Here is a 17,503-nt window from a genome sequence, read left to right on the forward strand (position 1 = left end):
GCGGTCACACTAAAAATTAAGGCGAGGCACCAATCCATACAAACTCAATACGAAGACACCAAAAGAGAGGTTTTTTTCGCCGGAAAAACCTACGGCGCGAATTGATGTATGAAAACCTGGTCTGCGCCGATTACGCGTGATTCTACTTGCACAAACAACTCGCTCAAGATTAAACATTTAAACTTTTTTGAGAATTTTGCTTGTTTCTTTGTCGTGACGGCCTATCAGCGTTCAATCCCTGAAGTCCAGATTGAACGGCAACATGCAGGAGAATTAGTTGTTGCCGTTTGCGGACTCCTGGAGTTCATATATAATATATAGTATCACCGCCAAAAGCTTTGTCCGCCTCCGGATGATATTATGAACCAGTAAACGTCATCTCTGGTACTTCAACAACAAGTAAAGAATCGCAATGCTGTTAATCTCGGCCATGGTTGAGAATGAATTGGTGGAAAGCAACTTTGTTGCTCACAAGAGAGGCACCCATGCGAATATTCGCTTCACTTTTGGTGTTATGACACAGTTACCGTTATGTTTCCAAGGATGGCTAAAGGGAGTGCAGCTGCTACTGCTAATAGAATAGAATAGAATAGAAAGCTTTGTCATTATACAAAGTACAACGAAATGCAATGAGCAGCTCCTTAAAAGTGCATAGATAGTTATTGAATCTATAATATATAATAATATACAAAAGCAATATATAATAAAAATAAATAAAAATTTAAATACACAGTAAAGACCACAAACAGACAAACATCAGTGCAGATCTGAGTTCAGTATGGTGACAGCTTTGGGAAAGAAGCTGTTCCTGAGTCTATTTGTTCTGGCATATATGGACCTGAAGCACCTGCCAGAAGGCAACAGGTTGAAGAGATGGTAGCCGGGGTGGGTGGTGTCCTTCAGGATCCCTCTGGCCCTGCTGAGACAGCGGGAGCCGTAGATGATGCTTAAGGAAGGCAGAGGGCAGCCAATGATTTTTTGCGCAACGTTTGCCACCCTCTGCAGTCTCTTCCTGTCGGCCTCCGTGCAGCTGGAGTGCCACACTGACACAGCGCAGGTCAGCAGGCTCTCGATGGTGGAGCGGAAGAAGGTCACCAGCAGCTGTGTGTTTAGATGCTCCCTCCTGAGCACCCTCAGAAAATGTAGCCGCTGCTGGGCCTTCTTGACCAGCGCTGAGGTGTTGACCGACCAGGAGAGATCAGCAGAGATGTGGAATCCGAGGATTTTGAAGGACTGCACTCGCTCCACACCTTCACCGTTGATGTACAGGGGGGCAGGGGCGGCTCTGTTCCGTCGGAAGTCCAGGATGAGTTCCTTGGTCTTGGTGATGTTCAATGCCAGGTTGTTAGATACACACCACTCTCCAAGTTTCAGGACCTCATCTCTGTGGGCCGCCTCGTTTCCCCCTGTTATAAGGCCCACCACCGTTGTGTCATCAGCGAATTTGACAATGATGTTCTCTGGGTGGGTGGGACTGCAGTCGGATGTGTAGAGGGAGTAGAGTAGTGGGCTCAGCACACAGCCCTGGGGAGAGCCAATGCTGAGAGTGCGGGAGGAGGAGAGGTGAGGACCCAGTTTCACCTGCTGGGGTCGGTTGACCAGAAAGTCTTTTATCCAGGAGCAGGTGGGTGGTGGGAGCCCCAGGTTGGTCTGTGTCCAGGGTGGGGGGGAGACAGGCTTTGATGTGTCTCAACACCAGTTTCTCAAAGCACTTGGTGATGACTGGGGTGAGTGCTACGGGGCGGAAGTCATTAAGGCCGGTAGTGGGTGACTTTTTAGGGATTGGGATGATTGTGGCAGATTTCAAGCAGGTTGGGATAACGGCTTGTTCCAGAGACTGGTTGAAAATGTCAGTGAAGACCTGTGATAGCTGGTTGGCACATGCCTTGAGCACCTTCCCTGGTACTCCATCTGGGCCTGCAGCTGGGGGTTAACTGCACTGAGCACCCGCCTCACGTCCTGTACCACAAGAGTGAGTGGGGGGTTGCTGGAGGCTGATGGGGGTTGTAGTGGTGGTTGGAGTGATGTGGCTGAGTGCTGTGTTTGAGACTCAAAGCGGGCAAAGAAGCTGTTCAGCTCCTCTGCCAATGCCGCATCTGAGTCCCCGGGTGTCACAGCACAGCCTCTGTAATTGGTGATGGTCTGTATGCTCTGCCACACCTGCCGGGGGTTGTTGAGCTGTTCCTCTATCCTCCTCTTGTATTCTACTTTGGCCCACGTAATGCCTCTCCTCAGGTCGGCGCGAGCGGCGCTGTACAAGGCTCTGTCACCTGATCTGAAGGATGAGTCACGGGCCCGGAGGAGCGTGCCGACCTGGCTTGTCATCCATGGTTTCTGGTTTGGGAACACCCGGATGCACTTTTCCACAGTGACATTCCCAATGCAGTACTTGATGTAAGACAGTACTGTGTCTACGAATGTAGCCAGGTCTTCATGGTAGAAGGCTTCCCACTGCGTTTGTTCAAAGCAGTCCTGCAGTCGGGGGAGGGCATCCTCAGGCCAGGTGGTAATAGTCTTCTTTGTGGGCTTTGTTTGTCGACAGAGGGGGGTGTATGCGGGGGTGAGGAGCAGGGAGAGGTGGTCTGACCGGCCCAGGTGGGGGAGGGGTACGGCTCTGTATGCACGCTTGATGTTTGAATACACATGATCCAGAGTGTTTTCTCCTCTTGTTGGGCATTTTACAAATTGATAGAATTTTGGTAGAACAGTCTTGAGATTTGCTTTATTGAAGTCCCCTGCAATAATGTGGGCGCCATTGCGGTGGGCGTGCTGGTGGTTATTGATGGCATTATGTAGCAGAGAGAGAGCCGTGTTTACATCAGCGTCCGGTGGTATGTAGACTGCAGTGACGACAACAGCAGCTAGTTCTCTAGGTAGAAAGAAGGGTCTGCATCTCACCGACATGAACTCCAGGTCAGAAGAACAGTGTCTGTCCAGAATAGTGCTGTTGTTACACCAACCTTCATTCACGTAGATGCAGACCCCTCCTCCTCTGCTCTTTCCGGAGTCACTGTTCCTATCCCATCTGTGTAGCGTGCCAGCTGCACGTGGCATCAGGGATTTGTGTATGTAGCCATGTCTCTGTGATGATGAGCACACATCTGGCCAGTAGCGCAGCCCTGCAGCCCCGTCTTTGTTCTCTCTCGTGTCGCCGTCTGCGTCACCTGCCAGACCCGATAACAATCCACGGAGATCCCGCTGGTCTCGCTATCTCGTCAGGAATGTTATGAGTGCGATGAAAGTCACTGGAGATGGACATCTTCAGATGGAAACCGATATCCAGTAAGTCCAGAAGACTGTAGTGTTCAGTAGAGAGAGTAAATGCTGTGTGCGCCGCCATGGCAACCAATTTACAACCGATTTACCGGAAAAACCGAAAAGATAAATGTGATAAATTGATAAATTGACGGGCACTTGTAAAGGTTTGCTTTACAAACCGATATTCAGTAAGTCTAAACGACTGTAGTGTTCAGTAGAGAAAGTAAACGAACGTACAACACACAAAAAAAGGCACAAGTAGGGAGAGCTGTGAGCCGCTGCGTCTGTGCGCGCCGCCGTCTCCAAGGCAACAATCCTACGTTCATCAAACAATGACACCAATTCATAGATTTATCTGAGGCCACATTAATCAGACACAGTGTCTTTCTACCTTGGCCAATCACTCTAGTGAGATCAAGTCTTACTCAACACATTTTACCAGGAAGAGTCAAGGGATTTAACCTTCAACCGTCTGGTTTCCAGCTGACCCGCTCTGCCCTCCAAGCTAATGCCCCAAGTGCGGCAGAGTAATAAGCAGTGTGTCACGGTTCGTTAACTTTGGCTAGCTACAGTTCCTGGCTCGTACCAGCCTCGTTATAAAGACGCGCTGGCGTCCACAGCCCGGCCACCGCCACAGGATTTGACATTAACGCAACACACCCTCGACCTCCATCTCGAGTGGTGCACTGCATAACAACAAGCTGTTTAATGGAGGGGAACCGCCGCCATCGGGAGCGTTGTGTGTGCAATGAAGCGCTCACTCACTGGTAGGTAGAAGAGGCCCTTCTGCGCCTGGCTTTCCTGCTGCCTGGACTCGTTCGTACCGGCAGTCTCGCACTCCGCGGGGTTCGTGGAGATGAAGCACTGCGGGACAAACAACGGCAACAAACACAGGATGATCAACAGGTGGCCGGCAGGCTTTAAGGCGGACATCTGAGCTCTGGACAGCGGCATAGCTCTGATTGGCAGAGACGTCAGCCAGCGGGCGTCGAGCGCAGCGTTACCAGGTTAAACACCGCCAGAAGCACGATGACGGCCGTTGCGAGGGTGGCCAGGGGCAGGCGCACGATTGGCCGCTTCACCACGGCCTCCGACAGGGCTGGCAGCCACTGGCAGCTGGACAGCTTCTCCGGGAGAAGACGCTGGAACACAGGAGCACAGAGGGTGGGACGGTGAAGAGCAGGGAGACGTTTCAACACACGTCACGGGATGCCTCGACTAGAGTTGTTCCGTTACCGATACCAGTATCGGAAATTCCTCCGATATTGCCTAAAATGTATAGGGTATTGGCGAGTAGTCTTTGCGCTGATCCGCTACTAATGCCTGACTAGCTTAGCTACTGCACAGGCAAAGAATACTCCGACCGACGCGTGTTCGAGCCAAGTCGGAAAGACATGGATGCTCGATCTTAACTAGAAGAATACAAATGTATAATTATAGATTATAAATTGAATTGGTCATCGTAAGAGAACCCTTCAATAAGAACAAGTGCTTTTAGTAGTTACAAAGCTAGATGCTGTATTGGTATAAACTCGGTATCGGCAGATACGCAAGTTAAGGAATCGGAATCGGTATCTGGAAGGAAAAAATTATATCGGAACATCTCTAGCCTCGACACATCATCCTGGGGTATGCCTCAAAATGTTCTCTTTACCCTTTAGACCAACTAATTCACGGAAAGGATCCTGATGATCCGATTGGCTGATCTTATCGAGACTCGAGCTCGGTTTAAATCAAACAAATGAGAAGGGAGAAGGGCGAGGAAGAGAAATCTTGATGAACTACCCTGTTGGGTGGGTGAGTCAGCACAGGCTTTTTCCCCTGAGTGAAGGCCTACATCCATACCGCCTTTTACTATTTAGAGTGGGGGGTAAACCATGACAGACCCTGTGGTCCAATGGGGAGAGGATTAGGCTCAGTGAGTGGAACTCGACCACAATGAAAGCCGATGCCGTGACTTGGCGGCGTCCATGTTTCCACTTACAGGCCGACCGTACCAAGGCTGGCGCCCTGCCTGGTCGCTGGCACATGTGAGCGTACAGGAAAACGCACCAGCGTCAAGGAGAAACTGTTCAGGCTGGCTCATGCTGCTCGCCTCTGTGACCCTGATGTGAGTCTGTGCTTCTAAACTAAAAGTTTGAGTAAGGGCTGCTCGATTATGGAAAAAATCCTAATCACGATTATTTTGGTCAATATTGAAATCATGGTGTATTAATTCAGCATGTCTCTCCAGAAAAAAAACCTTTGTGACTGAGAACTTTGAAATTTCATTTTAAAAAAATACACAAAATTGTCCAATTTTTGGGGGGGAAATCTAAAATAATGTACAGATATGTATCCAGCTGTGCACTTTCTATAAAACATTAAATGAAAATATCAAAATTTGATTAATCGCCCAGCCCTAGTTTGAATTACGAGGGAAGATGCAATGTTCAAGTGTAGACACATGGAAACAATGCACCGCGCACACAGACAGACGGACAAACAGAGACACAGACACACAAACACACTCAGGGTGTGGCTTGACTTGTCTAATGAAGACAAATCTCTGGAAATTGATCAATCAAAGTAAATAAAGTGTAATATAATGGAGAACTGACCTGTAGATGACTTGCGAAACAGATGGCCAGAATCAACAGTAAGAAACAGGCCAGGAATCCAAAAGACATCCCCAGCCACTCGGACCTGAGACAGAAAATGCCATAAAAACCAGAGAACAGCGTCTCAGGAAAAGAGGAAGAAACCTTAACGGCCGTGGTAATAAACCCCTGGTACAATGTAAAATACTTCACTGATCCCCGGGGGGGAAAGAGGTAATCATCCTGCCCTTTCCAATAATTGATCCATTACACAACAGTGATCACCGTTAATGATGTCTTTTTGATGGATTTTAAATGCACAAATAACTTTTCTGGATAGCAAAAATACAATAACAACATTTAAAGAGGAGGAATCAATATTAGTGGCAATCTATATTAGTGCAGGAAACATGCGCCCGCAGAGCACAGAAAATGGGGCGGTGACATCATCACGATGGATTTTCAAATTACTTTATGAATGCTCGCAAATGGTGATGTAACTGCAAGGCTTCAGCACAGAGACGGAGGCCATCAGAGGCACTCGGAGCACATTTGCTCTGCTTGGAAAGCTGGGTAATGATTTGGCAAATGGGTCGGGGGTGGGGGGGAGGGGGAATTGCTCCTTACTTTGAAGTAGACTGAAATAGGCCGCTGGCTGGGGCTAACGAAATCGAACCCTTGCGATACTCACTTGCTTGTGACGAACATCTGAACGACGAAGATGCAGAAGAAGATGAAGGCGGCACAGCCAATGTAGTGCTTGAACATGGGCAGGTCCAAGGCTCGGTACTGCAGAGGGGGAGGGGAAGAGGAGGGGGCCGGGGTCAGTGGCGATAGACCAGGTTCACAGAGCCGGCGTCATAGGGCTCAGAAGGTGTAAAGAACACTTCAGATGGGTCTGTTATCATGCTTTCATGCGTCATGCTATCTTGTACCAGGGCACATTTTCCATCGTCTATATGAGAGAGCTTCATAATTGGCGGATCTGATACTTTTACCAGGGCACATGGTCCATGGTCCATGTGAGTTACCTTCATAGTTAGTGGGTCTGCTACTTATCTTCACTGGTTTAACTTGAGGATTAAAGCAACAGAGCGATAATTAGTATTATGAGCGACATCTGTGTTGGTCCGACGACGTTGCCTCTGGGAAAAGGTTGTGTTTGGATTTCACTGTATACTACTGCATACTACTGCTGCTACAGCACATAGTATTTACTACTCGATCCAAGAGGAAAGACCAACACATTCATTCTACTATTGTCTGGTCAAATGTTCAGGAGTACAAAAGGAATGAAGACGAGGCAGACAATCGAAGGTCAAAAAGGGAAACCGCTGGACTTTCTACTCTCCCTCTTCAACACACACCCATGTTACCACAGGGCACAGGAAATTGGCACACCGACAAAGACAACAACCGACGTCCTACTCTCTGTGAGCCCTTGTGTTCCACATACCTGCTTCTCCAGCTCTTTCTTGGGAAACCACAGAGCCAGGCTGCTGGTCTCCTCAGAGTTGGACCACTGCCTGCAGGAGAGACGCGGAGGGAGAGACCGTCAGATGGAGGGGGAGGCACCAATGAAACGAGGACCAAAGGGACGAAGGAAAGCTACTGCTTTCCTTCTGAGCCAGGAGGACCGACTGATGACCTACTTGCTGCTGAGCTCGTCGATGGTGGTGGTCATCTCGTCGTGCAGAGCCTCGTCAAACTTGCTCTTCTGGGACTTGTTCCTGCTCCGGAAAGCACAGCCACAATCAGGGGCGAGACAGACAGACAGACACCGACCATCAGGGGGTAGACAGACCGGCCAGCAGGGAGGCTGCTCCAAACACAAACGGCCCTGGTTAGCTCCGCTATCTAGCCGTCTGAGAGACATTCTGTTTGTATCAGTGGGAAAGGCGAGAGAGAGAGCGTGCGTAGGACTCGGGGAGACGTGCGGTGGAATTCTGAGGAATTCAGCCGGTGGTGTTCCGGCAATGTCTGTGTGTGTCAACCGAGCACCTTAAACACTAAGGGTTCCCGCGTACATGCGAAAACATCCCTGTGCACACAAGCAGAGAAACACGCACACGCATTCAGATGCGTCAGAGGTCAGTTGTTTTAGAGAAGCGGGTCAGTCTGCAGATGGGAAAGTTAGAGGGTTTCAGTTTATGATGGCTTTGGAGCAGCCATGTTCCCCTGTTATGAACGAGACTGGATCTGGTTAGGAGGGAGGAGGGAAGAGAAGCCGGCCCTGTATGACGGGGACTGGGATTAGTGTTAGAACAGCAGGGGCCTCCTCACTAGGGCAGTGGTTCTCAAGCCTTTTTAAACCTGCAGGCCCCCGTCTAGAGTCTCGTAAAATAACACTGTAAACTGTAGCCTGACGTCAAATTCAACCCTTCTTGACCTTAGGGGGGCGGTCTGGTTGGGAAAACGTTTCGTGTTGCTTTCAACTCAAGGTTTGGTTAGATTGGTTTGCCGAAAAAGGTTGAGAACTACTGCGGTGAGTCAGAGGACTCGCCAAGGGTCCGGGGTCCCGACTCACTTCGAACTGCTGAAGGGGGGGGCTGGCAAGGAGAAGGGCTCCTCTGGAAAGTCGTCCAAGCTGTCAGGGACACAATGACACGTCCATCACGGCACACTAAAAATAAACCGCCAGAAATGGGAAATCCAATAACCGTCGGGCCAAGTTTCCAAACCCCATGAATCGCCGAGCGGCGAGGGGGAGCATAACAAGGTAATAAGGGGGGGGTAAGCGGCGGTGTCTGGTGATGGTTCCTCTCAGACAGGAGTTACTTGCATCTCTGTTTTCCCTAACCGATCGCCGGTCAGTGTTAAACCAATCAAAGCAGTCGAACTGATTGGATTAGTCTGGCATGGGCCTCATCACCGTAATCCAAACAAACTCGGCACATTGAAAACATAAGTGGTCTCATGTTTCACCTCCCCTGCGGTCCGACAGCGAGACGCAGCCTCTCTGTTTGGGAGATATGCTATACATGTGTTTCGGGACGATATACAAGACTAATTATACATGTCTGAGTACAGATGATTTGTTAAGGGAAAAGATACAAAGATAATCAGGAGGGATCTATCAAGACGGTTTTGGACGAAGACCCGGTTCTTTCAGTCCCCCTCGGTTCCTGAACCAGACCGAGAGAACAGGGATCCATACTGCTGAACACGCAAACGTTGTTAAATCTAGTTCACAGCATGTGCGGCGGGAATTTGAAACAATATGTGTCAACTAACCACGAGTCAGACTAAACATCTTGAAAGGGGGAATTTTCTTATTTCCCAACTATGTCGTTCGGCGTTCTCCCCAGAAGTCAGAAGCTCAGCTCTGGATGAACACGAGAGCAGAGGCATTTTCTGCTCAGACGGCCCGAGTCGAGCTCTATTCTAAAATCATATTTTAAGAGGCTTTAAACTTTTAGTCGGGCACAGATACGTCTTTGAGTAGGTCAGCATGTCCCTCAGCGTTTGATTAACCGAAAGATGACCTCTCATTTTACCAGCAGGCGTATCCGACGGACAGGCGTTTAACAAGGGAGCATGTAAAACATCGAAGCATAACGCCTTCTACAACACGTCCATTCATTTCCAATGCAGCCTTGTTCCAACGCGGGCACTAAAACGCCTCTGAAACGCATGCAGTAAACCTGACCTCGGCAGAACCCTCCACCTCTACAAACCAGTACCGGTCACATCAACACCATCAGTATGTACTGAGGGGTCAGTCATTGAGCTCGGTGTACGACCCTGTCACACCTGAACCTGCCCCCTGTCCCAGTCTGTGGAAAGACCTCTGGAAGTCCTGAAACCTTTTGGAAGCGGCATGCACACCCTCTCCCCCACCCTGCAGAGATGAGCAGCCAGGTCTTACCTCTCCGTGTTCTTGGAGGAGGTAGCCGAGTGCAAAGGAATGTCCTAGAAAAGGAGAAATTCACAAATAAGCTCCTGTCACTTTGGTTCCAAGTCTCAACACTCAACACCCTTTTCCCAAAGCCTTTCAAGTGGTTTCCATCGGACGCCCCAGTGGCAATGAATGTCTTTCAGTCTATTGTACTGGAGCGACAGTAGCTCTCTGTCCATGTTTTACAGCCTGAGAGCCCCTGTATTTACTCTATTTACTCTTTCATTTGATGAAATCCTGTATTTTTACAGGATTTCATTATCGTTGAGGTACAAAACGGAGTGATGCTTTTCTGTGTGAAACGGTCTGTAGTCGACTGCCGCTGCTGCTGCCTGCCATGGCCAGGGCACTCTTCAAAGATAGTTTTATCCTCAATGATTAAATTTCCAATTCAAATTAAAATACATAATTAAAAACATGCGTGCTTCTGCTACAGATCAGTAAAAATACACTTCATCTGAATGTGTACGTTGTCCCCATTTTCACTCAATTAATTAACCACATCCCCTGACCTGAACTGACAGGGGATGATTGACAGGGGATGAGTGAGCGGTGATGAAGGCGCCGAATCCGACCCTGCTCACCTTGCAGCGCGGCTTGCCGTTGCCGATGGCGTCAGCGGTGAAGCCGTCGCGGTTCTGGAGGTGGGCGAAGGGCTTGACGGCGCCCCAGGACTCCAGGTAGCGCGTCATGCGGACCGACGCCCTCATCTTCAGCCCGTCGTTCACGCGGTGCTTCAGCACGTGGCGGTTGTTCAGAGACTGGTCCTTGGACTGCACGCACACACACACGCACACACATAGATGCACACACATACGCACACACACACACACCAAACACACAGGCATGCACACACAGACCCGGGCGCACTCACTCCATGCACACACACACACGCACAGACAAACAAACACAAACACGCACACAAACACACACCCACACGAAGGCAGGCACACGCCATCCCACACACACACACACACACACACACACACACACACCCACAACCACACATATATTTCAGTTTCAGAACAAAGGCACTCAAACGTGGGTGTAGTACAAAGTCATATAAGAGAATACTTCAGCTCTCTATGGGGATCAACAGTCGCGTTTGATAGACGAGCAGAAACATTTAGTTAGTCAAAAATCATGGCCATGGAGAAGCCGACATTACTTAGGCAGCTAGCGAGACCATCCAGACAAGCTGCGTGGCTCTACAGAGACTAAATCAGGGACAACATCAGGGACAACTTTATGGACTACATGAGACTCTGACCCGCGGGTCGATGACCAGGTGGGTGCGGACGTTCATCTCCTTGAGGTAAGCGTCCCTCAGGTGGCCGTTGCCCTCCTCCACCTCGTAGGCCCGGTTCAGGTGCTTCAGGGTGGCCTCTGTGATGTGGACCCGGCTGGGCCCGGGACAGGACAAAAGGGGGGTAAAGACTCAGTCCACAGGGGGGTAAACACTCAGTCCACAGGGGGGTAAAGACTCAGTCCACAGGGGGGTAAACACTCAGTCCACAGGGGGGTAAACATTCAGTCCACAGGGGGTTAACACTCAGTCCACAGGGGGGTAAAGACTCGGTCCACAGGGGGGCAAAGACTTAGAACACAGGGGGGTTAACACAAAGACCACAGGGGGGGTAAAGACTCAGTCCACAGGGGGGTAAATACTCAGTCCACAGGGGGTAAACACTCAGTCCACAGGGGGGTAAACACTCAGTCCACAGGGGGTAAACACTCAGTCCACAGGGGGGTAAAGACTCGGTCCACAGGGGGGTAAAGACTCAGTCCACAGGGGGGCAAAGACTTAGAACACAGGGGGGTTAACACAAAGACCACAGGGGGGTAAAGACTCAGTCCACAGGGGGGTAAATACTCAGTCCACAGGGGGTAAACACTCAGTCCACAGGGGGGTAAACACTCAGTCCACAGGGGGTAAACACTCAGTCCACAGGGGGGTAAAGACTCAGTCCACAGGGGGGTAAACACTCAGTCCACAGGGGGGTAAACATTCAGTCCACAGGGGGTTAACACTCAGTCCACAGGGGGTAAACACTCAGTCCACAGGGGGGTAAACACTCAGTCCACAGGGGGTAAACACTCAGTCCACAGGGGGGTAAAGACTCGGTCCACAGGGGGGTAAAGACTCAGTCCACAGGGGGGCAAAGACTTAGAACACAGGGGGGTTAACACAAAGACCACAGGGGGGTAAAGACTCAGTCCACAGGGGGGTAAATACTCAGTCCACAGGGGGTAAACACTCAGTCCACAGGGGGGTAAACACTCAGTCCACAGGGGGTAAACACTCAGTCCACAGGGGGGTAAAGACTCGGTCCACAGGGGGGTAAAGACTCAGTCCACAGGGGGGCAAAGACTTAGAACACAGGGGGGTTAACACAAAGACCACAGGGGGGTAAACACTCAGTCCACAGGGGGGCAAAGACTCAGAACACAGGAGGGTAAAGACTCAGAACACAGGGGGGTAAAGACTCAGTCCACAGGGGGGTAAAGACTCAGACCACAGGGGGTTAAAGACTCAGAACACAGGGGGGTAAACACTCAGCGAAACCACATGCATCAGCTGTTTGGTGCAGGTCCATTAACGCAGGACAGAAACCTCAAACGTCTCCAATAAAATGTATCAATTAATCATTAGACATTTAGACATCTGTCAAATTAAATGTTTATCATTTGTAATTAAGTCACATGGATTGGAAAATGTTTAAAAAACAATTGCAGTAATTTGCAGAAGGGTATAGATCACATTGGTTCTTTGAACGAAGATAAATGCATCCATTTAAATAAATGTATTTCCAAAAAGATTTTAGCTCATTTGCAGTGTAATTTCCAAAGCCTCAAAAGTGCAATACTTTACATGATGAACATGTAAAAAAACAAATATGCAAATAGTCCTTTCTCTTACCCAGGCAGTCCGCCAGACTCCATGTGATTGGCCAGGGTGACGTCATGTGACCACACGTCAAACTGCCACTTGCGCAAGCCAATGACTCCGCAGAGCACGTTCCCCGAGTGTACGCCCACCCTCATGTTGATGTCCACGCCGGTGACCTCTCGCACGAGCCTGGAGGCACAAGGGGGCATGACATCAGCCCTGAGGCAATCTGTTGTTCCTGCCTTCAGCTGACGTCTCCCTTCCAAAATACACCAGCCCGCCACCTCACAGCCTACCTCCATCCGCTGCAGCTAGTGCTCTTTGTGTCCCGGTAACTTTACTTGATTCCCCAAACCCACAAAGGGCTTGGATTTATCAGGCTATGAACATAATCCATCCCGTTAACATAATCTAACGGATGGAGAAAAGCAACAACAAACGTGTGATTCTCTTTTACATTTAGATTTACATTTAGGGCACGTAGCAGATGCTTTCATCCAAAGCGACTTACATTGAGTACATTTGTCAGAAGAAATAGAAGCAACATATCGCTGTTGGTATGGTGTTGGTGGTTGGAGAAGTGGATCTCAGGCGAGTTCAAGAGTTTCGCTTTAATATATCTGTGACAGTATTAGTTTTCCTCTTCTGGTATGTAAGGCGAACGACGCCGTTACTATGACGGTTAGTGAGGCTGCCAGACTCACTTGATAGCTTCACACATGTCCAGGCCCATCTTCACACAGTTCTTGGCGTGCTTGGGCAGAGAGACGGGCAGCCCGGACACACAGTAGTAGCAGTCTCCCAGGATCTTGATCCTCATGCACTCGTTCTCCTTTGAGCGGCGAGAAGAGAGGAAGACAGGGTGAACACAATCAAAGCTGCAGGCACAGGAGTTATTATTATTTCCATCGACAAATATGACAAAAAATGCTTCTTCAATAATCACTCTACCCTAGTTTAATGCTCAACAAGCTTACTGTCAAAGCTTAATGTGTTCAACCTATCCAACTAAAGTAAGTTACCGAGATGCTGATGTGGCTGGAAACACCATGATTCATACATCTTGAGGGTCTCTAACTGGACAAAATGACCCTGGAATAATAACAGTGTCTGTGTGGGCTTGTGGGCAAAATATAGATAATACTCCAGGATACATCCTCTAAACATTTCACGCCATCCGTTTTCTCAATATGGTTTTGGAATGAAAAATACCTCATTATAGTATTAGATGTAAATAATGGCTTTTTTCTTTGTTGCAGGAGAATGAGATCATGACGCAATGCAAATGTAGAGCTTATTATTTCTAACGTTAACGATTACAACCGAGTCCGTGAGCAGTTCCAATCATTAACTCACCTTGGCGATTTGGTCGAACTTTCCAAAGAGCTCGTTAAGCATGATGACCAGCTCCTTGGGGGAGCAGTCAGTGGCCAGACGGGTGAAGCCGACGATGTCAGCATAGAGGATACTGTGGAACAAGCCGTGAACACAGACGTTACCACGACGGAGGAGGACTTGCTCAGGAAGACACAGTAAATCGTCAGAAACGCGGTGGTTTGGTTAAGTGCATTGCTCTCCTGCCACACTCTATGAAACATGTACTTTTGGTTTTTGATGAATGCATTGATGAAAAACAACTGAAAGGGAAGCATCCTCATATACTTAATCAACCTTTTCTTCTCAACAGATAATGCTCTGGAACAAACACTGCAGCGCACTAAATGGTTTGTTCTATTTGGTTCATACCAGTGACCTAAAGTCAAACACATGGCTTAGCCAACATCACTGTTCAAGAAACAAATACCACACAAAGACAACACGTTGCCAAGTTCATATTTGTCAGCAGTGTTCTATTACCTCACGTGTGCCAAAAGGAGCAACCCATCTCCTAGGAACAAACATTTCCTTGAAAGGGTTTCCCAAGACAGAGTTCCTCGGAGTGGCCTTTGAGTCACCGCACAGAGCCTTCACAAAAGGTTAGTTTACCTTTTCAGTTTAGGCAAAACAGGCTTTGATAAGATCCCCTGCACTGGTGGACAAGTTTCTAGAGAGATGGCGCCTCAGCTGTGTCCGAGCAGAGCTCGGTAGGCAAGGGGACAAGGAGACAAGGAGACAAGGGGACAAGGCGGCAACGAGGCTGAAGGATGTCTGGAAGGGCCAGAAGAGTGTAAAAGGGGAACACTTCAACCCTCCTTTTGACACAACTGCCTGCCGTCTCTGCAGAAAGCCACCCTTACTCAATGGGTCCATTAAAGTCAGGAACTGAAACAATGCGGGCCACCACTGGCTTTTGAATGCACCACTCCAAAACCCATACAGTACCTTAAGTAACAATAGAGGTAACAACCGATGTGTTAAACCTGCACTCGGTATGGTTTCCCATTAGCAATCTCTTGTGTCTTGTGTTGTAGCTGGTGATGTTAGGGATAATTTGAATGTCAAATATCGGCCAATGAGAAAGTCCCTTCAGGGAGATTCAAGACTCCCCTGCTGCATTTTCGGGGAAGAAGAGGACCAGAATAACGTGGAACAACAGTTGTAACAATTAATAGACGACAAATTCCCTGGATGGATTGACTTTTGGAAGGGTCGGTTTTATCCTTGAGAAACCTTCTAGTTCAGGTAACACATTTTTGATGACTAAACAGCTGCATCAGAAAAGTAACATAATGCAGGTTTAATTAAGTGCCATTTTAGTTTTATATACGTCATTGATCTCTCTGCAAGAAAGGCATAGGTCATTCATTTTGGACATTAAAGAAGAATAACTGTGCAGGCACTGGCTGCACCTCAAGGGACTCAAACCCGGCACCTTCATCGAGCTCGGGGTCTCCCTAATCACCAGGTCTTTATTGGTTCCCCGGAGATCGCGCTCTACGGCCAGACCTGTCGTCGGCTAGTAGTCCACAGCTGCATCCCAGCACATCCTAATTAAAGTCGGCGCTGATCCCATCACAGACACCGATACCCGACCTTTCGCTCCCCCGACTGGCTGAGAAAGAGCAGCTGGCTGGCGGTGCTCAGACACACCACAGAGCTAATGACGGGCTCGGCCGGTGTAATTATAGGGGGCCGACACGGGCACACAGGCCGTCTATCAACAGGTATGTGCTGAGGGTTTAAGGGAACACAAAGGCACACGAGCACGGGCAGGAGCTCCATAAAGAGCCAAAGAATCCAGTGGTGTCTGAGTGAAACCAAGCCGGGCTAGATGTTAGCCTCATTAGCCACTGTTTAGCCGGTTAGCCTCGTCTGCTCTGAGGAGGTTCCCTCTGCTTATTCTCACGATTACATTCCCCTGCCCTCTGGCTCATGCTGCTGCTGCCCAGTGTTCAGTACGCTCCCATCAGTTAATCCAGTATCTCAGCCAGATAATCCGGTATCTGTCGGCACATCCTAAATTGATAAAACAATCATGAACAAAGGGCTTTGTGCTATTGAAATCCTTTTAATCTCGTGCTTCAGGATGAATCCCTGGTCTGTGTTGGACGTGATGGGAGGGAATATGAGGGAGAAATTCCGGAATCAGGTTGATAACATCAGGGCTTTACGTGTGCCTGTTCTACAGAGCCCGCAGAGAGCATATCAGATTAAATGTCTACGGAGAGTTTTCGAAATGGAATAAAACAGTCGAGTGAAATGTAACCAGAGACCGAAATATAGGGTCGAAAAACATATTATAAACAGGAGGATATTCCAGCGTGATTTAATTTTGGATGCGGATAAAGAGATAAGGGCATAAAAGGCAAACATTTGCTTAATGTTTATTTTTCTGTCCATGCAGAAGGAATGACAGCTACATCACCCCTGTGTTAACAGTTTGGATGCGCATCAATTTTTGCGAAATAGTTCTGCCGCCCACATGGCCCACAACTGCTAACACGAGACACATTCATGTGCTTTTTATTAAGGTCTCAACAGGAAATAAGGAAAATGTTTAAAGAATGGAAGGCGACCTTCAAGTCAACCAATTTGACGTCCAAATCTTTGAGGAGCATGTGGACCAGCACGCCTCGTGAGGCCAAAGTCTGGGTAGAAAGAATGGCCTTTACTAGCAGATAGGTCGGTAAACGGGAAACAGTTGACGATCAAGGTAATCAATCTGCAGGGAGAAGGCAAAGACCTAGTCGGGGGCAAACTGGCAGGAATCAGAAAACCGGGAACCATGAATAGCACTCGGAAAATGCTGGGACGCTTGAAACAAAGAACAAAGACGAACTGGCACAGAGGAGGAGATACAACGCTGACTGAATACACAAGGACGGGGACGTTAACGAGGGACAGGTGAAAACAATTAAGGTGAGTGACGACAGACATGCGAGAAACATAATGACAGGCAGTGAAATAATCAATGAAGGGGAGGCGAGATGTGACATGAGCCATGGGGGACGGCTCTTGTCCTCCCCCATGGCTCATGGGGATGGACTTCCCTCTCAGGAGAAGCTGTGGACCAGCTTCTCCTGGGAGAGGAGCAGCGATTGGCGTCATGGGCATAGACTTCCCTCTCGGGAGAGGTGTTGTACCGGCCTCAGAGGTCCTACCTGACGTTCTCGTGCCGCTTGACGTAGAGGCTGTGGAAGTTGTTGTCCTTCACCAGTCGCTGCTGTTCCTCCTTGTCCTTGCACTCTTGCAGCCGCTCCATGATGGCCAGCTTCATCTTCATGGAGATGTAGACGGGCAGCACGGACAGCAGCAGGCTCTCCTAAGGACACACACACACACACACATGAACACCTCCAATGTACACACACACTTACATGCATGAACTCCCCCAATGTACACACACACACACCCAATGTACATACACACACACATAAACACCACCAATGTACACACACATACACACGCAAACAACCCCAATGTACACACAGACACACA

At 48.9% G+C, this 17,503-nt stretch overlaps 1 protein-coding gene across 2 annotated transcripts in view; it reads right to left on the minus strand.

Annotated features, from left to right (window-relative positions):
• Positions 1-17,503, minus strand: part of adcy7 (adenylate cyclase 7) — a 59,274-nt gene that overhangs the window by 10,368 nt on the left and 31,403 nt on the right. The window contains exons 6-19 of one of the 2 annotated variants that reach the window (XM_079736516.1): positions 17,167-17,327; positions 13,982-14,093; positions 13,330-13,457; positions 12,656-12,814; positions 11,006-11,138; positions 10,320-10,508; positions 9,706-9,749; positions 8,365-8,424; positions 7,490-7,567; positions 7,294-7,363; positions 6,529-6,626; positions 5,859-5,943; positions 4,263-4,400; positions 4,024-4,122 (exon numbers count right to left, since the gene is read on the minus strand). In XM_079736516.1, the coding sequence (XP_079592642.1) occupies positions 4,024-4,122; positions 4,263-4,400; positions 5,859-5,943; positions 6,529-6,626; positions 7,294-7,363; positions 7,490-7,567; positions 8,365-8,424; positions 9,706-9,749; positions 10,320-10,508; positions 11,006-11,138; positions 12,656-12,814; positions 13,330-13,457; positions 13,982-14,093; positions 17,167-17,327 (1,554 nt within the window). The remainder of the gene's footprint in view (positions 1-4,023; positions 4,123-4,262; positions 4,401-5,858; positions 5,944-6,528; positions 6,627-7,293; positions 7,364-7,489; positions 7,568-8,364; positions 8,425-9,705; positions 9,750-10,319; positions 10,509-11,005; positions 11,139-12,655; positions 12,815-13,329; positions 13,458-13,981; positions 14,094-17,166; positions 17,328-17,503) is intronic. The other variant, XM_079736517.1, reaches the window with a different exon arrangement.

This window comes from Pollachius pollachius (assembly GCF_949987615.1).
Source record: "Pollachius pollachius genome assembly, chromosome: 5".
NCBI lineage: Eukaryota > Metazoa > Chordata > Actinopteri > Gadiformes > Gadidae > Pollachius > Pollachius pollachius.